This window comes from Emys orbicularis, chromosome 5 (assembly GCF_028017835.1).
Source record: "Emys orbicularis isolate rEmyOrb1 chromosome 5, rEmyOrb1.hap1, whole genome shotgun sequence".
In the NCBI taxonomy this organism is placed as follows: Eukaryota; Metazoa; Chordata; order Testudines; family Emydidae; genus Emys; species Emys orbicularis.
This window is the reverse complement of record NC_088687.1, coordinates 144,046,596-144,069,132: the sequence shown is the minus strand read 5'-3', so window position 1 is coordinate 144,069,132 and position 22,537 is coordinate 144,046,596. Positions and strand designations below refer to the sequence as shown.

At 55.7% G+C, this 22,537-nt stretch overlaps 1 protein-coding gene across 1 annotated transcript in view; it reads right to left on the bottom strand.

Annotated features, from left to right (window-relative positions):
• Positions 1-313: 313 nt before the first annotated feature.
• The window catches only part of LOC135879710 (C-type lectin domain family 4 member F-like), a 29,750-nt gene continuing 7,526 nt past the window's right edge, over positions 314-22,537 (bottom strand). Inside the window, exons 2-6 of the mRNA XM_065405761.1 lie at positions 14,522-14,629; positions 13,204-13,386; positions 2,375-2,526; positions 1,377-1,495; positions 314-476 (exon numbers count right to left, since the gene is read on the bottom strand). Of these exons, the coding sequence (XP_065261833.1) occupies positions 314-476; positions 1,377-1,495; positions 2,375-2,526; positions 13,204-13,386; positions 14,522-14,629 (725 nt within the window). The remainder of the gene's footprint in view (positions 477-1,376; positions 1,496-2,374; positions 2,527-13,203; positions 13,387-14,521; positions 14,630-22,537) is intronic.

The window sequence follows — 22,537 nt, the reverse complement described above, 5'->3', positions numbered from 1 at the left end:
GGTGCAAAAATTAGAAATTCAAGTCAAGCAAATCATTATTTATTGGGTGATTATGAAACAATAACTCCATGATCCAAGGACTTTATTCAGTGACAGACCTGGAAACAAACAAATTACAGAGCCAGCCAAATTGAGCAGCGTAAGGGCAGTGTCTCTGCTACAGCCGGAAATATCACAGCAGGACAAAGTGTCCCTGCAATGCACAGGCCATGCAGCCCCTCCAGTGCACAGGGCTCCTCATCGGCAGGTGTCTGGAAAACATGCTCCATAGCTTGGAAATTAAGGCGCTTTCTGAGGTGCTGGGATCTGCAAGTCACAGCCCAGCCTGTCCATGGGCCTGCTTACAAATCCACCTGGAAGGCACAGTACAGTTGACATCATTCCACAAATTCCGGTTGAGTGGATGGATATGAACACAGTCTTCTCTGCCTCCTATCCCCTGATCCCAGTTGTCTGGCTGATTCCGCGCCCAGAACCTACGGATCAGAGTGTTAATGTCTCAGTGGAGAACCACAGCCAATTCCTGAGCTCAGTTCTGCTCTGTGGACTCTGTTGTTGGCAGGGGACCAAGACACCCAGCAATGATGCGGTGAAGCGATCCACCCCCCAGCCACCCCTCAGAGTTCTCTACAGCTCTTGTGGCCATGGTAACGAAGGGCTTCTGACGGCTGGGGGGTAGCAACTGCCCTGCGCCTGACAGGCCAGCAAAGAGCCCAAGTCAGTCTGTGGCTCCAAATGCTGACAGCAGCAACTCCGATCTCAGTGCCCAGAACCAAAGCACGTGGCACAGCACGTCCCAGGCACCCCCGCGATGGGAACGCAGGAACGGGAAGAGAGGGCAGCGGGGGTCAGTCATTAACTTCTCCACGGCCCTGCTTATGGGCCTCGTCCACAGCCCACTGAGGTCACTGCACCGACTGCAGCTGGCTCCGGCCATGCCCCCGGCCCCACAGCCTCCCCTTCCCCAGCCTGACAGAGGGGAGAGCGCAGTGCAATCCCAAGGAGAGCGTGAACCTGCCGCTCACTCCAGACTCACCTGGCTGTCCTGAGGTGACTTGGGGCCAGATCCTCAGCTGGTGTAAATCCCTGTGGTTCATTCAAGTCAATGCCGAGTTACCCCAGAGGAGGCTCTGGCCCTGGGTCTCAGTGGGCACTGAACACACGCTCCGTGTTTAGGCTCCTGCTCTAAGCAAAGGGGCATTAGCAGAAATTCCTGAGAGGATTCATTGCTGTTGTGGTAGTGCCCGGGGGCCTCCCTCAGGATCGGGCCCGCTGTGCCGGGTGCTGCATAGACACCAGGGGCCGTACAGACACTGCCCGAAAGAGCTTGTGAGCAAACGTGTAATAAATAATCACTTCTCTCAAGCTTTACTCACCCCCTGCTTGTGTCTGCTCTGTATTCTGTGCCATCCACCCAGCGCCAGCTGCCTTCTGTCCCCAGGTCAGTGAGTCCAATCCAGTGATCTTCTCCCTTGGTCTCCTTGGAGAGAAACTCCTGCACAACACAGTTTGCAGCATGTCCAGGTCACCCAAGAGAGGCTGCAGGATGCAGCCACAGCTGCCTGGGCTGAACAGATTTGGGGGAGAGGAAAGGGCGTCTGGTGGTGTGAGCAGGGCACTGGGCAGCGGGAGACATGGTGTCCTGCCCCCAACGCTGACAGTGACTAGCTGGGAGACCCTGAGGGAGTCCTGGAGCATCTCTGTGTCTGTGTCTGCATCTGTATCTGCCTGGGGCTACCAGCAGCGACCTGTCTCAGAACACTCCCCCCACAGCCCCTCAGAGCTGGGCTGCGGCAGTGACTGACGGGCACCTCAGAGTTCACACCAGCGCCCTGCCCTTGGAGGAAGCAAAGCTCGGAGCAGAGAACTGGGTGCAAAGTCTAGCCCTGCCGGAGGGTGGGATGTTCCTCCTCAGAAAGTGCCCCAGAGGCCTGGGGTGAGGGCTACAGTGGGCACGTGGGGAGAGAGGATTATCTGAGAGGTGCATGGCCCCTTGTACACAAGCCTTCCAGATACAGGCTTCTAGATTGTCCAGCAGGAGCTCAGGCCTGGGGAGAGGGATCAAAGCGGGTCCTCCCTGGGAAAGGTCATTGGGTTTGCAGGAAATGCTACATTGGAAGTAGTGAAAATCAGAAATGAACCTGACCCCAAATCCCCCTCCCCCGGCACTCCAGACTCTGGGAAGTCCAGATTCTGGCACTGTTCCTCTGCCCGTCTCTGCTTTTAAACTGATGGGTGAATCCCCTGAGTCACGTTCTAAGGCTTGGCATCCTCTCCGATGGTTTCCAACCTCAGCTGCCACCTTCCACCTCCTTCTGGTATGAAACAAGACACTGACCCATTGTCCAAGCCCCTAGGAGCTTCCTGTACTCACCTGTTCCGCCTGGGAGGAGACAGAGGTCAGGTGCGAGTCCTGAGACACACAGAACCGCTCGGACGCATCCCACGACTTCCTTTCTTGTGAAAAGTAATAGAGGTTCCCACCGTAAAACCTCCAGCCCCTGGAGAGCTTTGTCAGCACGTCACCTGGGAGCAGAGACTGAGGTGAGACGCCCGGGCTAAAGTCACAGGGACACACGCAGGGGGCTCAGGGTTTCTAGTGCTGCATTTCCCCTGCCCTTCAGCTGCCCCAAGCTCAGGGAGCTTCTGAATCCTGATTCTCCAGCATCACAATAAGTAACTTTTGTGGCCACATGATGGATCCCGAAGAGCGCTGCAGAAAGCAGACACCACGGGGTCACTCCCCCAGCACTGAAATGCAGCTGCATCTGGGCTGGAGCATGGGCGCTGGTCCCAGTGCAGAGCAGCACGGCTGTAATGGGAAAGGGGAGACTCACTGTTCAGCTGAGCTGGCAGGGGGAATTCAGGAGGGGGAATGGAGCTGCCCAGGGTGGAAAATCCCCTGGTTCTGCAGCAACATCTTTCAATGATCATAAGTGGTGAAGGTCTCGGGTGTTTTGCACTTTGGCACCTCCCCCAACACCCTGCCGGGGGCGCTGGCTCAGTGATGGTTCTGAAAGTAACGCCCCATACGCTGAAATGCCAGTATCACTTTTTGCCTGTGAGCTGACGGGTTTGGAGCATCTAAGAAGAGCTGGTAGCTGGTGTCACGTTATTGATTTGAACTGGGACGATATAGAACATGGTTGCAACCAAAGTCCTGTAGTGGCACCAAATCTTGTATAAAGGGGGTCAAATGAGGTGTCTAAGCAAGGTTATGGTTTGCTGGTTATAATTATGCTGTCTATATGTGTGTATCAATTTTGTAGTTGAAGTTATGAATATTGGCTCTATACTGTCTGTATTTCAAACTTATGCTATGCTTCTTGGAGACATCCCAGACAAGTTGGTGTCAGCTCTGCCTAGCCTGCTTGATGGCCCATTAAGGACCATCAGCTATACAATTGACCCATTGAGAGAAGGCAGATACACCTTGTAACTCAGCAAAGTATGCAGGGACTGGCCCGTGTGACTCCAGACTCCATTTTGCTGTAATTTTCCACAGTAAGGACAAAGAGGTGTTCTTACACCTGGAAAAGACTATAAAAGGCTGATGCCTCCTCTCCATCTGGTCTTCAATCCTGCTTCTTATCTCTGGAGGGACTTTGCTACAAACTGAAGCTCTAAACAAAGGACTGAATGACCCATCGCAGCTGTGAATGTACTCCAGAGACTTGATTTAAACCTGCAGTTTATTCTATCACTGCTACAAGCCTGAACCAAGAACTTTGCCATTACTGTATGTAATTGATTCCATTTAACCAATTCTAACTCTCATCTCTATCTTTTTCCTTTTATGAATAAACCTTTAGATTTTAGATTCTAAAGGATTGGCAACAGTGTGATTTGTGGGTAAGATCTGATTTGTATATTGACCTGGGTCTGGGGCTTGATTCTTTGTGATTGAGAGAACCTTTTTTTTTCTTTTATTGGGGTTTGGTTTTCATAATCATTCATCCCCATAACGAGTGGCACTGGTGGTGATACTGGGAAATTGGAGTGTCTAAGGGAATTGCTTGTGTGACTTGTGGTTAGCCAATGGGGTGAGACCAAAGTCCTCTTTGTCTGGCTGGTTTGGTTTGCCTTAGAGGTGGAAAAACCCCAGCCTTGGGCTGTAACTGCCCTGTTTTGAGCAATTTGTCCTGAATTGGCACTTTCAGTTGGGTTCCGCCAGAACAGTGGCGTAGTCGGCAGGATCCACAGAACCAGTTCAATTAAGCTTTGGGTCAGTACCCCACGCTATCCACATTTGAAATTTGGGATTGAGAGTTTGGTTGGTTAAAGATCAGTGACCATGAGCCAAAAAGCAACAGCAGAAGCAATGAAACTGCAAGCCCTGATGGACAGCCTGCCGTTTGAACATGAGCAAAAACTGGCAGAAATTCGAATGGAAGAGAAGCAAGCCTTGGCCCAGCTGGAGAAAGAGGCTGCTGAGAGAGAAGAAAAAGCTCGTAAGGGGCGTCTGGGACTGCTGGCTGCTGAGGAGAAAGTTCGACAGAGGCAACAGGAGACTCACAAGATGCAACAGGAGATGGCTAGACTCCAGCTCCAAGTCAAAAAGGCAATGGAAGAACAGCGGAAACTGTATCCTCTTGAAAGTCCAGTTTATAACTATGGTAATATGTTGTATTACTCTAAGCAGTTTTCTGTGTTTAACGAGTTTTGCTATGGCCAGGGAGAGGGGGATTCTAACCTGGTGGGGAAAAGCTGTTTGTCTGTGAATGAAGTGTCTGAATGTCTGCCTAATGTCTCAGAAGTAAATCTGGAATTAGATAAAGAGAAGAAAGATCTCATTGGTTAGGAAAATGTTTCTCAGGAGCAGATTAAAGTAAGCGGTCAGGTTGAAGCCCTAACTGAGGAAGGAAAGGGTAGATTTTTAATGGGTGATGAATTGTTGGCTAGTACAGCTTTTAAAATGAACCTGAAAAGATTAACTGTGATTTGCTGGAAGTAGCTCAGTGTAGTGAGAAGAGCAGCAATGTGCCTGGTAAGAAAGCTGCCCCACTCTCTCAGTATTTGTCTGTAACCAGCCCTGTGTGCTGGGACAAAGGAGAGGAAGGCAGGGAAAGTTTGGAGGAGCCTAGGCAGCCTTGTGAGCTAATGGGTTTATCTAGTCAGCAGTTTGGGAAGGCAAGGATAGTGGAAGATGAGTGTCCGTATCCCTTACCTGTTACCTGTGTGGAGAATTGTGAAAGTGAAGGAAATGTGCCTGTGTCTATCGGGGTATTGACTTGCCTATGGAGGGAGCTACCTCGGTCTCCAAGCAGTTGTCTGTGAACAGCCATGTGTGCTGGGACAAGGGGAATGGGATCCCAAGCTGTGTGTCTGGTAAAGGAGAATGTGTCTCCGGCTCTTCTTTGTCTGTGAAGCAGACAGAAGGTGCCTTTCAGCCTGTGATGGTTGAGAATAGTGCAGTTGTCTCAGAGTTGGTTCTGAATTCAACTAAAGCCCAGGAAGGGAATGATCCTAAGTTTGTGTCTGCTGGGGAGAATGGCACTGTAACTAGGTTGCATCCAATTAGTGTCATGGCGAAATCCCAGAGACCAGACAATTCTGGTGCTTGTATTTTGCCTGTTGCTAATGTGCGGTTGGAAAAGGATGTAGCAACTCTGTCTAATCAGGGTGATATCCTAGCCAGGGAACAAGGAGAGCCCCCAGATCCCACGGCCGGACCCCACCCCCAGGAGACCCAACACCTTCTCCAAGGTTACCCAACGAGCCTCCGACCGCCAAAAACCCCATGCCCCACCGAGGACCCCCCAGCCGGATGCCGCCCGCAGAAGAACCAGAACCATCCCCAGTGCCTCCAAACACGACCGCGCCCCCACAAAGCCCAGCACCGGTGCTTCCAGAACCCCACTCCCTCCCGGAAGATCCAGCACTGCCTCAGAGACACCGAGAGCTGCCCTCCCCACCGCACCAGGAGCCCCACCTCAAGACCCACCTGAACACCGCTCCCCAGTCCGAGGGACAACAAGGCCACAGACCATCCCCGCAGCATCTGAACCTGCAGAGACAACGCAGCAGGAGGAGCGATGGCCGCAAGCGAGGGTCGCCACGCCGTGGCAATCCGCCTGGATGGAGGAGCTGGCAAAGTCTGAGGACTTTGAGAACTTTGACACCCTGATGGACAGACTGACCACAGAACTGTCTGCGGAAATTACAGCCAGAAGGAGGGAACCCCAGGAGGCCGCACGGGCCACTCGCAGATTCCCTGCACTGAGCCGTAACAACACCGCCAGAGAAGGCAGGAGAGGGGACGTCGGCAGCCGCTATGATCCGGCGGCTGCATCCCGTATTCAGAAGCTATACTGGACGAACCGGACAAAAGCCATGAGGGAGATCCTCAACGGGACCTCCTCTTACTGTGCCATCCAGACCAAGAGGCTCTACTCCTACTTCAAGGATGTGTTTGATCACGAGGCCCAGACCAACTTGCGACGCCCAGAGTGCCTTCCCCCGCTACCCCGGATCGACCTCATGGAGGACCTGGAGCGAGATTTTTCCCCGCAGGAGGTGCAGGCGAGGCTGACGAGGACCAAAAACACTGCCCCTGGAAAAGCTGGCATCCACTACCCCCTGCTGAAGAAGCGAGACCCCGGCTGCTTGGTGCTCGCTGCCATCTTCAACAAATGCAAGCAGTTCCATTGCATTCCCCACTCCTGGAAAAATTTCATGACCGTGCTCATCCACAAAAAAGGCGAACGAGACGATCCCGGCAACTGGAGGCCCAACTCCCTCTGCTCCACCATCTACAAGCTGTATGCCAGTTGCCTCGCGGCAAGGATCACAGACTGGTCAGTGTGAGGGGGCGCCGTCAGCTCAGTGCAGAAGGGTTTCATGTCCTGCGTGGGATGCTACGAGCACAACTTCCTCCTTCAGACGGCCATCCAGAAAGCCAGGAGGTCCAAGAGGCAGTGCGCAGTAGAATGGCTTGACCTGACCAACGCCTTTGGGTCCATACCCCACCATCACATCTTTGCCACCCTGGGAGAGTTCGGGATGCCAGAAACCTTCATCCAGATCCTCCGGGACCTCTACAAGGACTGCACCACCACCATCCGCCCCACGGAGGGAGAGACAGACGCCATCCCCATCTGCTGCGGCGTGAAACAAGGATGCCCCCTTAGCCCCATCATCTTCAACCTGGCCATGGAACCGCTCATCCGAGCCATCTCCAGCGGCCCGACCGGCTTTGACCTGCACGGCAAGAAAATCAGCATTCTGGCCTACGCGGACGATCTGGTCCTGACCGCGGACGACCCAGAGAGCCTCCAAGGTATGCTAAATGCCACCAGCCGAGCTACTGACTGGATGGGGCTCTGCTTCAATGCGAAGAAGTGCGCAACTCTGCACATTGACGGCAGCAAAAGGGACTCGGTGCAGGCAACGGGGTTCCAGATCCAGGGTGAGCCCATCATCCCCCTGGCAGAGGGGCAGGCATACCAGCACCTGGGCACGCCAACAGGTTTTCGTGTCTGGCAGACACCCGAGGACACCATCCAGGAGATCTTGCAGGACGCCGCCAAGATTGATGCCTCCCTGCTGGCACCGTGGCAGAAGATAAACGCCCTGAACACCTTCCTGATCCCACACATCTCGTTCACCCTAAGGGGATCCGCCGTGGCGAAGGTGCCCCTCAACAAGGCAGACAAGATCATCCGGAAGCTGGTGAAGAAGTGGCTGTTCCTTCCCCAGAGAGCCAGCAATGAGCTGGTCTACATCGCCCACAGGCACGGCGGCGCCAACGTCCCCCGCATGAGTGACCTGTGCAACGTCGCGGTGATCACCCACGCCTTCTGCCTGCTGACATGTCCCGACGCCATGGTAAGGAACATTGCGGAGAACACCCTGCGTGATGCGACAGAGAAGCGGATCAACAGACCCCTCTCGAACCAAGACATTGCCACCTTCCTGAGCGGCTCCCTGGATGGGGAATTCGGACGGGACGGGCGCGACATCGCTTCACTGTGGTCCCGCACTCGCAACGCCATGCATCGCCTGGGGAAGCGCATCGGCTGCCGCTGGGAGTGGTGCGAGGAGTGCCAGGAGCTGGGAGTCTGGGTGCCGCAGATCAGGTCTGACGACAACACCATCGTCACCCTGAGCGCCAGGGGCTTGTTGGAGAGGACTCTGAAGGCCGCCATCCACTCACTGTACGTGGAAACCCTGAAGCGTAAACCGGACCAGGGTAAAGCCTTTGAGTTGACCAGCAAGTGGGACGCCAGCAACCACTTCCTCGCCGGGGGCGGCTTCACCCATTTCACCGACTGGCGGTTCATCCACTGTGCCCGGCTCAACTGCGTCCCGCTCAACGGAGCCGTCCGCCATGGGAACCGAAACAAGCGTTGCAGGAAGTGCGGCTACCCCTACGAGACCCTGCCCTACGTCCTATGCAGCTGCAAACCCCACTCCAGAGCCTGGCAGCTGCACCACAATGCCATCCAGAACTGCCTGGTGAAAGCCATCGCACCACGCCTGGGGGAGATCTCCGTGAACTGCACCATCCCCGGTACCGACAGCCAGCTACAACCTGACGTGGTCGTCACCAACGAGGCCCAGAAAAAGATCATCCTCGTCAACGTCACGGTCTCCTTTTAGAACAGGACCCCGGCATTTCGCGAAGCCCGAGCTCGTAAGCTGGAAAAGTACGCCCCCCTGGCTGACATCCTGAGAGCGAAGGGCTACGAGGTGCAGATGGACGCCCTGATTGTCGGAGCCCTGGGCGCCTGGGACCCCTGCAACGAGCATGTGCTGCGGACCTGCGGGATCGGTCGACGCTATGCACAGCTCATGCGGCGCCTCATGGTCTCAGACGCCATCCGATGGTCCAGGGACATCTACATCAAGCACATCACCGGCCACCGACAGTACCAGGAGGCGTGAGCCAGAGTGACATTGTTCTCCCACTACGAGAAAGGGACCAATTGACCTTCTCCGTTGGATCATATGAACTGGAACCATAAACCCCCTGAACATTAAATCTCACCAAATGAGGGTCAATCCATCCTCATCATCATATCCACTCATTATACTCCACACCCGAACATAGCCACTCTATGAACTTCATACCCTCATATCTCAATGCCTGTACTTTGACCCATCAACCTTTTACCCCCAATCGGGGATATCACAGAGTATGTATTCCTCATGCCACCTGATCTTAAACCAAACTTTGCACCCTCGATAATCTGTACATTATTCCCTGATAACCAGAAACTTCTTGGCTCAAACTCTGTTTACTTTTTTTTAACATCATCTTAATAAAATGTTTAACTCTGTCTAATCAGGGTAATACCCTAGCCAGGGCACAAGGAGAGCCGAAAGGTGATTTGATTGTGTTACCTAATGATGGTGTGGAAACTTGTAGCAAGAAGGAAAGGATTCCTGAACTTGTGTGTGGCAAAGGGAAGGAGAATGTTTCTAACCTTTTATCTAGGAAGTCTATAAGTTTGCCTGAAAGGGGATTGTGTAGAAATCCACCTGATGGGCCAAAGGTAAGCATGGATGTAAGTGAGACCCAGCAAGAGTCTGTTGCTGCTCAGGAAAGTGTTCCTTTAGAGCAAGCCCTAGGTGAAGAGGGTAAGGGCAGAATTTCTGTGAGGGGTGAATTGTTGCTTAGAGAAGAATCCTCAGGAAAAAGATCCTCATGGTAATCAGTGCAAGCAGTTTGCTGTAGCTGAAGGGTGTGAAAGTGATGTAATCAAGGAAGTTTCAGTTCCTAGCAGCCAGAAATTTTCTGTTGTAAATGATTCCACTGACTTTCCTTTTGAAAGATCCAGTGTGGATAGCTCTGAGAAGGTCTCAGATGGAGTAAAAGCTGTTAAGAAAGTTGAGCAGCCCTATAACCAAGTGGCTGTGCTTGGTCAGCTTGTTGGGAAGACAATGGTGTTGGAACAGGAATGTCTCCATTCTGATTCTTTAAGTGAGCAGTCTGTGCTTCAGGGTCTGAGGACAGATTTGGTTACTGGTTTGTCAGAGCAGAACAGTTTTTGAATTCGTGTGGTATCTCTGTAAGACCGAGTCCAGCCTTGGAATTGATAGCAGCTGAAAATCTAAAAGCTAGTGTCTGTGCTAATGCAAATTACCTGCCTGGCTGGGAGAGGAAAGACTTACTAATAGCCATTAGCAAAGAAAGCCCAGCCAATCAACCAGTGAATTCTGTTAAGCAAGAGAAATCAGGGTTTAATCCAGGGGTCTCAAACACGTGGCCCGCGAGCCCCTCGCAGCCCCCCTGCCCTCCACCCAGTGTTTACCAGAGCAATGCCCGGACGTGCACCGGGGGCAGGGCAGGCTCCCTGCCTGCCCTGCCCTGTCCTGCCCTGCGCAGCTCCGGGAAGAGGCTGGAACGTGGGGAACGGGGGGTGGAGGGGCTGTGTGTGGCTGTTGCTTTAGGCAGCGCCCCCAGCAGCTCCCATTGGCTGGGAACGGGGATCCGCGGCCAATGGGAGCTGCTGGAGGCGCTGCCTCAAGCAACAGAAACACACAGCCCCTCCCCCTCCCCTTCCCCACGTTCCAGCCTCTTGCGGAGGCAGGGCATACAGGCAGGCAGGCAGGGAGCCTGCCCTGCCCCCAGTATGCGCAGGGCCAGATCCTGACCCCCGAACCCGCCCTGCAGCCGAACCCCCTGCACCCCGACCCCCTGCCGCACCCTGCACCCCGACCCCCTGCCATACCCTGCACCCCGACCCCCTGCCTCACCCCGCACCCCTCCTGCATCCCAACCCACTGCCCTGATACCCCTGCCGCACCCTGCACCCCTCTTGCATCCCAACCCCCTGCCGCACCCTGCACCCTGACCCCTTGCTGTACCCCTCACCCCTCCTGCACCCCACACCCCAACTCCCTGCCCTGAGCCCCCACCACACTCCACACCTCTCCTGCACCCCCTGGGGGCAGGGAGGAGGCAGAGTTGGGGTGGGGATTTTGGGGAAGGGGTTGGAATGGGGGCAGGGAAGGGGTGGGAAGAGGTGGGGCAGGGGTGGGGCCTCATGGAAGGAGTGCAGTGGGGGCGGGGCCGAGGGCAGCAGGGGGGGAGGTGTCAGTAATGCGGCCCCTGGCCAATGTACTAGTCCTCATGTGGCCCTCATGGTCATTTGAGTTTGAGACCCCTGGTTTAATCCTTCAGAACAAGGAGGAAAAGAAGAACTTAATTTTGAAAAGGGAAGCCACAGCTTAACCCTAAAATGCCCAAACTCCAATGGTATTGAGCCAAAGGTGTGGCATAGCAAACATAATTGTAAATGGACACTTGCAATGGATTTGTTGCTATTGCTAATGGTAATTTTTGTAACTAATGTGTTGCTATTACCAAGAACTGTAAAACTGTACAATGTGCCTAATCTTTTGAAAAATCCCTTGAACATGTTGAAAATGATACATAGGAACACACCTTATGTTAAAAGGCCTTGTAATGCTAATGTTGCCCAGTTAATGCCTGTAAACAGTATTGGAACTTTCCACAGGAGAAAAGACATTCCAGACCTGATGTGCTGTATGAAATGGGAAACTGAGGCACACTACCATATTGCTTTCATGGCTAAATGCCAAAATTCCTGTACTATGAACAAGGTTAATATCTACATTGACTTGATGTTAATTGGGATCCAAACATTTGCCAGAGCTTGTATGGATAAAGTAGCTGTTTTCTTTAGCTCTTGGCAAGGTCACATGAGACATACAGAAACCATGCTGCAAGAGCAGATCCAATCCACTATTGTTCTAACCAAGTTTTACCTTGAGTTTGTAAAGAGATTCAATCATGTTATTGAACATGACTTTGATAAACCATTTCTGTTATACACCAATCCTTGCTGTAGTAAGACAGACCCAAGGATGGGGAGCTCTTGGGATGCAGTCAGTGATGTTTGTGTCATCGCTTCCTGCATCAATTTTGCGTTGGGGGTGTGACATTATTGATTTGAACTGGGACGATATAGAACATGGTTGCAACCAAAGTCCTGTAGTGGCACCAAATCTTGTATAAAGGGGGTCAAATGGGGTGTTTAAGACAAGGTTATGGTTTGCAGGTTATGATTATGCTGTCTATATGTGTGTATCAATTTTGTAGTTGAAGTTATGAATATTGGCTCTATGCTGTCTGTATTTCAAACTTCTGCTATGCTTCTGGGTGACACCCCAGACAAGTTGGTGTCAGCTCTGCCTAGCCTGCTTGATGGCCCATTAAGGACCATTAGCTGTACAATTGACCCATTGAGAGAAGGCAGATACATCTTGTGACTCAGAAAGGATGCAGGGACTTGCCCGTGTGACTCCAGACTCCATTTTGCTGTAATTTTCCACAGTAAGGACAAAGAGGTGTTCTTACACCTGAAAAAGACTATAAAAGGCTGATGCCTCATCTCCATCTGGTCTTCAATCCTGCTTCTTATCTCTGGAGGGACTTTGCTACAAACTGAAGCTCTAAACAAAGGACTGAGGACCCATCCCAGTGGGGGATGTATTCCAGAGTCTTGATTTGAACCTGCAGTTTATTCTATCGCTGCTACAAGCCTGAACCAAGAACTTTGCCATTACTGTATGTAATTGATTCCATTTAACCAATTCTAACTCTCATCTCTATCTTTTTCCTTTTATGAATAAACCTTTAGATTTTAGATTCTAAAGGATTGGCAACAGCGTGATTTGTGGGTAAGATCTGAGTTGTATATTGACCTGGGTCTGGGGCTTGGTCCTCTGGGATCGGGAGAACCTTTTTTCTTTTACTGGGGTATTGGTTTTCATAACCATTTATCCCCATAACGAGTGGCACTGGTGCTGATACTGGGAAACTGGAGTGTCTAAGGGAATTGCTTGTATGACTTGTGGTTAGCCAGTGGGGTGAGACCAAAGTCCTCTTTGTCTGGCTGGTTTGGTTTGCCTTGGAGGTGGAAAAACCCCAGCCTTGGGCTGTAACTGCCCTGTTTGAGCAATTTGTCCTGAGTTGGCACTCTCAGTTGGGTCCTGCCAGAACCGCATGATTACAGCTGGGTGATCCCATTAGGCTAATGAGGCCTAGGGTGTAATTTAACTCCACACTGATCACCACGGTGTGGGCACAGGTGCAGCCACAGGTGATTTCTAATGGAAGAGAACTCGGTGCTGGTGAAAGGCGCTGCGCTGTCAGCCTTGGAGCCTGAAATCCTCTGTTTATCCTCAGCACCAGGAGAAACGGCACCAGCCAGCGCTGCAGCTAGTACTTACGGTAGCGACCTTGCGCTGCTCCTCGCGCTGCACTGACGTTGTCCAGACGGATCTGGATTTCTCCATACGCTGCACTGACATGGTCCAAACGGATCTGGATTTCTCCATACGCTGCACTGACATTACCCAGCTGGTCTTTCAGCATCCGGACTCCTGCCTGCGCTTCATCCAATAGCTGCAGACCTAGAAGAAAGTCACAGTGACTTCAGTGGAGATGCAGAACACTTGATTATCAGCACATGTAGTAGAGCAGCACCTGCAGGCCTCTCTGTGCCAGGCGCTGTACGGACAGGAGGGGACAGTCCCTGCTCTCAACAGCTCACAGTCAAAATCGACTCTAGGTGGGAGAAATAAAGGATGATTTTCCTGCTGGGGAACTGAGGTGCAGGGAGACGTGCCCAAGATCACACAGGAAGTTTGCAGCAGAGCTGGGAATTGACCCCAGCACTTCTGACTTCTAGCCCTGTCCCCCCAATCTCCCCAGCCACCTCTTCCCAATCGCTCCCACCTTGTGAGCTGTGAGTGGGTCATCTGCAGCATGTGGCAGAACTGGGGCTGCAAGAACATCCTTGGACCCGAGCCATGGCCCTGGGCTCCAGGCCGGGATTTTGAACAGCCCAGCTTTCCGGCGTGTTCTGTGCCGGGGTTTAGTTCAGGCCCATCTTCTGATTGGACGCTGAATAACCTGATCCATGGACCGGTTTCTATGTGCAGCCCTGTGCCAGACAGACAGAGCGTTGTGAGACGTGGCCACAAGGGGGCGCTCTGCCTCCAGCAATGGGACTGTGGCAGTTACCCGAATTATTGGAGCTGCATGGGAGGGGCTCAGGGACTGGGGGGAATTGAGACCCACGAGTGCAGCTCCACTGACGTCCTGCTTACACCAGGGTCTGAATTCGCCCCTGTATGTCTCATGAGCTGCATCCGTCTTTCCCGCGAATGCAATCCTGACAATACAGGGCCAAGGTGAAAACTATGGAGCGAAGGGAGCAACAGGGAAAGGACAGAAGAAGGTGACCACTAGGCATCCTGCTTAGGAGTGTGGGACGGATGCAGCCAGCCTGCCACTGCCAGGAAGGGAGCTAGGAGGGAACCTGGAGCAGCCACCCGTCCCTGGGAGCAGAGCCTCCGTTGGCAGAGGAATGGGCAGAGCAGCAGCTCATTAGACGGGGGACGGGACCACCTGGCAGGGAAGTCTATGGAGGGGAGTAGGAGGATGCCAGGCACCCACCATCCCTATAGGCCGGAGAGTGCTCAGCTTCTAGGCCAAGGGAGGGGAGCCGACCCTGATGCCTAAGACCCTCGTCCTGCGACTTACTGTCTGATCCCTTTGCTGAGGCGTCCGAGGCGTTGTCAGGCTGCAGAGAGACTTGGAGCTTCTGCACCGCTTCTTCAACCACTTGCAGCTTGCTCTGTCCCCGGAGATCTAGAAATCACATGTCTGCAGGTCAGCGACCGAACTGAACTGCGGCTGGAGACCAGCCATGCCCGGAGAAGGAATATGCTCCGAGTGCGAGCCTGTTCTCTATGACTTCTTTCATTTTAATCTTGGAAACCTTCCCTCCCGAGGAGGGACACAGGCAAAGCCAAGGCCCCGTTCGGGGCTCTCTCCTGGTGTATGTTACACCGTCTTAACGTAGGGCATCAGCTCTTTGGAGCAGGGAGCTACAAACTCCATCAGAGCAGATTGAGATTAAATCTCAGGACAAACTTCCTGCCTGTGAGACCAGCAGGACGATGGAACAGACGCCTCGGGAGGTTTTGGAAGCTCCTACACTGGGGGTTTTCAAAAGGAGGCTGGAGCCATGTGTCTGGGATGGGTCAGACACAACAAATCCTGCATCTTGGCAGGGGTTTGACTGGATTCCCCTGCGGTCCCTTCTCACCCGATGGTTCTGTGATTCTATGACCTCATTTTCCTGTGTGTTTGTGCAGCACCTAGCACTATGCAAAGCAGGACCTGGGTGCAGCTTCTGGGCCCTGTGGCCATCCAAGTGCTTATTAACGATCCTGACAGCTCCGCTCCTGGCATGTCTCAGGGGCCTGTCTGCTAACAGTAGGCCCAGACCCTTAGAGGTGTTCAGGCCCCAAACTCCCAGTGATTCCAATGGAAACCAGGAGCCCAAATGCCTCTGAGGATCTAGGCTTGCAGGACTGCTGGCCAGCTGCTCAGATGGTGTCAATCTGACTTCAGAGGGGCTACTTCGATTGACACCTGCAGAGCATCTGTCCCTACAAATCAGCCTTCACTCCCCTTAGCGCTGCAGGGCCAACCCAGCGATGCCCCAGGGAGCAGCTTCTCTTCCAGCTTGTGCATCATCAACAGACTTGTGATCTAAGTGCTGTCTGCGGAACCTTTCCCGCGATCCGTCGTACGCCTCTGGCTCCTTTCACTGCAGTATCTGAGCACCTCACAGGCTTTAATATGTTATTTAATGTCGCACGACACCCCTGTGAAGTAGGGAAGTCTCCTCCCCCCGTTTTACAGGTGGAGAACTGAGGCAGAGACAGGTCTCATAGACCTTATATCCAGAAGGGCCCATCATGATCATAATCTGACCTCCTGCAGGCCACAGAACCTCACCCACCCACTCCTGTAACAGGCCCATAACCTCTGGCTGAGTTACTGATTGAAAGACTTCAAGTTACAGAGAATCCACCATTTACACTAGTTCAAACCTGCAAGTGACCCGTGCCCCAGGCTGCAGAGGACGGCAAAAAACCTTAGGGTCTCTGCCAATCTGATTTGGGGGGAAATTCCTTCCCAACCCCATTGAAAGGGGGATCAGGACCCGGTTAAATGGGAGACTACAACGGGTCATGCTCAAAGGTGAACTGTCAGGCTGGAGGGAGGTTACTAGTGGAGTTCCTCAGGGATCGGGCTTGGGACAAATCTTATTTAACGTTTTCATTAAAGACCGTGGCACAAAAAGGGGGAGTGCGCTAATGAAATCTGCAGATGACACAGAGTTGGGAGCTATTGCCAGCGTGGAGGAGGACCAGAATATCATACGAGTAGAGCTGGACGACCTTGAAACCTGGAGTAGTAGAAATGGGATGAAATTCAGTCGTGCAAAGTGCAAGTTCATGCACGTAGGGATTAACAGCAACATTAATCCCCATCTTCTCCAATTTGGTCATAATTTCCCATGTGGAACTGAATCAAAAGCCCTGAAATCCAGATAGATGAGATATACTGCATTTCCTTTCTCTAAAAAATCAGTTATCTTCTCAAAGAAAGAGAAGGTTGGTCTGGCATGATCTACCTTTTGTAAAACCATGTTGTATTTTATCCCATTTACTATTAACCTCTATGCCCTGTGACAGACCCAGATCAGTGGGGTACAGGAGTCTGGTCCTATTGAGATCCAGGATGTGGGCGGGCTTTGCCCGCCCACTGCTAAAGGATCCCCCCCCAGCCTAAGGGGGGGTCCACAGGACCTGGAGACCAAAAAATTACGGGGGACAACTAATAAAAGAACAGGGACAGGAGTGAGGTCAAAGGGTCAAAAGAAGGGAACCAGACGGGGACACCGAGCAGAGAACCCCGGACAGCGCCCACTGCTCCTCGAAGGTGTCAAGGGAGCCAGTGGACGCCGCCCAGAGGAACTCTGCCCGGATACGTGAACGAACGGAGGACCGGAAATAGGCCCTACAGTCACAGGAGACTCCATCGGCCAACCTCCGCACTCTGGTTTTATAGATGGCCAGTTTTGCTAGGGCCAGGAGGAGGTTGACCAGGAGGTCCCGTGACTTTGTGGGGCGACGGATAGGGAGTGCATAAATAAAAAGGTGAGGGGAAAAGTGCAACCAAAATCATAACAAAATATCCTTGAGGAGCCGGAATAGGGGCTGCAGCCTGGCGCACTCCAGGTAAACATGCGCCAGGGTTTCCCTCACGCCGCAGAAGGGGCAGGTGTCTGGGATAGGGGTAAACCGCGCCAAGTACACGCCCGTGCTCACGGCTCCGTGAAGGAGCCGCCAACTTATGTCCCCGGTGGGCTTCGGGATCAGAGTAGAATAAAGGCTGGCCCACCGGGGCTCCTCACCCTCCAGAGGTGGCAGGAGGTCCCGCCACTTCGTATCGGGGCGGGACGCGAGGGTGAGGACATGAAGAACATGGAGCATGAGCATGTATAGATGTTTCCTTGGCGCGGTCCGGAACAGAACCGGCTGCAGATTGTGCAGCCGGCTCATGGTGAAGGGACGGGGGGGGGGCGCGATTGGGTCCATGGGGCAGGGGCCCGATGAAAAGGTCTGGAGGGCTCGGAGTGGAAGGTGGGCGGGGCGTGCCCTCTCACAGGACCTGGTCGAGATAGTCCCGAGCAGCGGGCGGCAAAGCGGCCCTCACCTCCTGAAGCACGCGCCAGGGAGTATGAGGTCTGGAGAGCCCCATGCGCTGAGCGAGCGTCAGGGGATCCAGCCAGTCTCCCCGGTCGTAGTCCAGGAGGTCTCCGACTTTGGTGACTTCTGCTAGGACCAACCTCTGGCACACCATGGGGGACTCCGCCACCTGCACACGAAGCTGGGGGTTGTGTAGCAGGGGCTCCGCGAGGAGATCTGCCCCCACGGTGGCCGCCACGGACCTGGTCACTGGAAACAGTTTCCAGGTCCGGAGGAGGTCCTGGTAGAAGACCGGCAGCTCGGAGAGGCCTCGCGGAAGACCTCTCGGATGGAGACAAAGGAGCTGCCGGTCCTATCGGAGCCCTCGGAAGCGGCGCAGGAAGGCGTGCGCCAATACGCTCCATGCCGGACTACCTGCACCATAAAGGAGCCTCTGCAGGGCCTGGAGGCGGAAGACGTGGACCTGAGCGTGCAGACACTTCAGGCCCTGCCCTCCCTCCTCCAGGGGTAGATGGAGAACCCCCGCAGAGACCCAGTGCAGTCCTGACCAAAAGAACTCCAGAATCAACGTCCGGAGGGTGGTCAGGAAGCCCGGGGCCGGGACCAGGGTGTTGAGCCGGTACCAGAGCATGGACAGGACTAGTTGATTGAGCACCAGTGCTCTCCCTCGAAGGGAGAGACACCGGAGCAGTCCTGTCCATTTCTGGAGCCGCTCCGACACCCTGCCCTCTAAACCTAGCCAGTTCTCCGGCGGAGACGGATGCGTGGCAGAAAGGTAAACGCCGAGATAGAGCAGCGGACCCGTGCTCCATCGGATGGCCTGAAGCGCGGGTGGGAGGGAGCTCGCCTGTCACCCGTCCCCTACCACCAGGCCAGAGCTCTTGACCCAATTGACCCGGGCGGAGGAGGCCGCCGAATAGATGGTCTGGCAAGCCTCCACCCGCACCAAGTCACCCGGGTCCTGGACCACGAGGAGCACGTCGTCGGCGTACGCCGACAGGACCAGCCGCAGCTCCGGCTCCCGCAGCACCAACCCTGCCAACCTCCTACGGAGGAGACAGAGGAAGGGCTCGATCGCCAGAGCATACAGCTGGCCCGAGAGGGGGCACCCTTGACGTACTCCTCGCCCGAAGCTGACCGGTTCGGTCAGGGTCCAGTTGAGCCTGACCAAACACTCTGCGGAGGCGTACAGCACCTGGAGAAAACCCACAAACTGGGGCCCGAAGCCAAACGCTCGCAGAGTGCCCAGGAGATACCCGTGGTCCACCCTGCTGAACGCCTTCTCCTGATCCAGGGACAGGAGGGCGAACGACAGACCATCCCTACACCCGAGTTCCAAGAGGTCCCGGACCAGATACAAGTTGTCGAAGATGGTGCGGCCCGGGACGGTGTAGGTCTGGTCTGGGTGGATCACGTCCGCCAGCACGGACCCTAGCCGCAGCGAGATGGCCTTCGCTACGATTTTATAGTCCGTGCTGAGGAGCGAGATGGGACGCCAATTCCGTAAATCGCGGAGGTCCCCCTTCTTCGGCAATAAGGCGAGCACGGCTCGCCTGCACGAAAGAGGGAGGACCCCACCCTGCAAGGACTTGGCCGAGACGGTGACAAGGTCCGGGCCGAGGACGTCCCAAAACACGCGGTAGAACTCCACGGTCAGCCCGTCCATGCCCAGAGATTTATTGGTGGGCATGCGGCGGAGGGCTTCCGAGAACTCGGCCAGAGTGAGAGGCAGCTCCAGCCGGTCTCAGTCACCCGCGCTGACCGTCGGGAGTTCATCCCAGAGCATTCTGCAAGCGTTAGGATCGGTCGGATCCGGGGAGAAAAGGCCTGTGTAGAAGGCCCTGGCCCTCCCGCACATTTCCGCCGGATCTGTGAGGGGGGTGCCGTCTTCTGCTAGAAGGCAGGCGACGTGTTTCTTGGCCCCCCTCTTTTTCTCCAGGGCGTAGAAGAAGCGGGAGCCGCGATCCATCTCCCGAAGGAGGCGGATGCGGGATCGAACAAAGGCACCTCGGGCCCGATGGTCCTCGAGGGTCCGGAGCTCTTCCCGCTTCTCCCGGCACGCTCCACAGAGGGATGGATCACCGGGGCTGGCGGCCAGACGCCTCTCCAGCTCTAAGACCTCCCGTTCCAACTGCCCTATCGCCGCATCCCTCCGTCGGCTGGCGCCCCGGGTGTAGTCACGGCAGAAGAGCCGGGCGCGCACCTTCCCCAGGTCCCACCACCGCCGCGCCGAGGGAAAGGCACGCCGCTGCCCTCGCCAGGCCAGCCAGAACTCCCAGAAGGACGCCACGAAGCCCACATCCTCCAACAAGCTATTATTAAAGTGCCAATAGGCCGGCCCCGGCCTCTCCGCGCAGAGAGAGGCTGTCACGGTGGCTAGATGGTGATCTGAAAAAGGGGCCGGCCGGACGCTGGAGGAGTGGGCCCGGGAAAGATGGAAGCGTGACATATAGATGCGGTCCATGGGAGTGGTACGACCGATGGACCTCCACCCGGACAAAAGTGAATGTCGAAACGTCATCCGGGTGGTGGTCGCGCCAGACGTCCACCAGGGAGTGATGTTCGACGATCTCCCGGAGGACATCCGCAGCGGCCGGGTGCTGCTCGGTCCCCGAGTGGTCCCGTTCCTCAAGGGTGGCGTTAAAGTCCCCGCCCAGGACCAGGCACTCGCGAGGATCCAAGGTGCCGAGGAAGGCGGACGCCTGCTGATAAAAACACAACCTCTCCGGGCCCAATGTCGGGGCGTAAACATTGACGAGATTAACCACAAGCCCCTCCATGCGGACCCGGAGGTGTAGCAGGTGGCCTGGCACAGCCTCGGCGACCCCCAGCACCTCGGGCCGTAGGTCGAGGGAGAACAGGGTCGCCACTCCAGCCGTACGAACTATGAGGTGGCTAAAATAGACCCTGTCCCCCCACTCCAGCCGCCAGCTAGCTTCAGCGGCCGGATCCGTATGGGTCTCCTGCAGGAAAATCACAGAGTACCCCCCCTCCCGAAGGAAGGGGAGCACCTGGCTCCTGCGGAGACCCATCCTACAGCCCCGGGTGTTTAATGTTGCAAAGATGATCGGTGCCATAAGGAGGGCTGGGGGGGATCCTCGCCGGCAGAGACGCTCACGGCCTCCGTCGGGCCGCGCAACAATCCGTGACCTACCCCATGGGCGATTAAGGAGTCACGGAAGAGGCGGACCCGTTGGTAGGCCGCAGCGGCCTGCCTCCCGGTCCTCTTACCCTCCCCCATGAGGGCCCTCGCGGCCCGGAGGATCTGATGAAAATCCCCCCATCGCTGGAGTGCAAGCTGTACCTTGTTGCGGGAGCCACAGACGTCCTCAAGGAACTCCCGTAGCTCCTCTCTCAGCGTATGGGGGGGTGGGGTCACTGATCTATGGCTTTCCCCCAGTGGGGCCCCTGTCACAGCCCCGTGGCCCACCGAGACGGGCAAGCAGGGGGCAGACCCTTGACGTGGCGTTCGATGGGCCGACGCCACGTGGCCCGCCTCAGATCCTGGCTCAATGGGGGGCGGCGGAGGGAAAATAGCAGCCCCTGGTGGGTCGGGACAGGGAAAAACAAAGGCCGCTCCTTGGGGGTCATCCTCTGGGGTATAGAAGGAGACAGCCCCAGGGGCGGCAAAAGCATCACGGGAAGTGGAGGGGACAGGGACGGGGTCGGTGTCAGGGGTAGGGCTGGAATCAGGAATAGGGACAGGGGAAGGGGCGATATTGGGATCGGGGGTCCCAGCAGCCAGGCCACTGGGTGGGGGGGGTAACACCCCGCAAATGGGCTCAGAGATTTGCGGGGAGGGAGGTGGGTCCTCGGCGATGCCGGGCTCGTGCTCCAAGGCAGATGGTAAGGCCATGGCATCTGTAGGTGGAAAATCAACGATGGGGCCCCCACCCGGGAAGGAGGTTGGCTGCCCCTCAGCCACGAGGGAGTCCCCTGGCGACTCGGGTCCCGGCTGCGTGGCACTGGCCATCGCCTCAAGAGGCTCGGCGGCCGCTAGCGGGGTGCCATCTGCGGCCTGGTTGGTGGAAGAGTCCAGGGGCTCCTCGGAGGCGGGAACGGAGGCAGTGGATAAGGGGACGGAACACGGGGAAAGGGGGGCCGAGGCGAGGTCGTTCAAATCGAGGCCCACTGGCAGAGGGTCGTCCTCCCCCTGGGTAACCGGGGTCAGACCCACGGCCTTGATCTCCTCATAAATGGAGAGGAGATCACCTTCCACCACCCCAGGGTTCTCCCCGCCAGCACCCAAAGCGACGCTCGCCTTGGTGCTTGCAGGGGCTTCAGATTGTAAGGGGGCGAGAGGGGCCTCAGCAGGGGCTTCCATAGGAAGGGACTCCGGAGGAGGGGCGATATTACCTTCCAGTGCTGCCACGGCATCCCCAGCCGGCACCATTGAATTGGAATCGGCAGGGGGCAAAGCGGAAGGCTCGGCATTGGTGCCCCCCTTCCTGGTCTTCCGGGGGGGCTACCGCATCAGGTGGGAGGAGCGGAGCTCGAGCCTTCCGCTTGCCCCGCTTCCCCTGTACTAAGGACCAGCCCTCCATGGCATCATCCGGGGGCTGGCTAACAGGAGTCGGGTCAGGGAGCAAGGGCGAAGGCTCAGGGACTCGGGGAGGCAATGGTGGGGCAGCATGTAGGAGGGAGGAGCCACCCTGGGGCATGCCCTTTTCTATGCCCGGCGGTATCCCTACCTCACCCTCCTCCACAGGCCCCGCCAGATCGCAGGCGGCAGAGGCGGGGCCCTCCCGCTCGTCTGGGCACACTAGGGGAGATACCCCTTGGGCCCGAGCGGGAGCGTTGTTGGGCCGGAAAGGAGGAGGGGCGGCTTCGGGCGCCGGGCAGCCAGGGGCGCCGGCGATGATGGGGCCGGCGCCCTGCCGGGGCTCGGGGGTCCCGGATGCCCCTCTGTGCCGGGCCAAGGGGCAGTCCCTCCGGACGTGCCCCATCACCCGGCAGAGGTAGCACCGGGCCTCCCCCGTTGAATAATGCA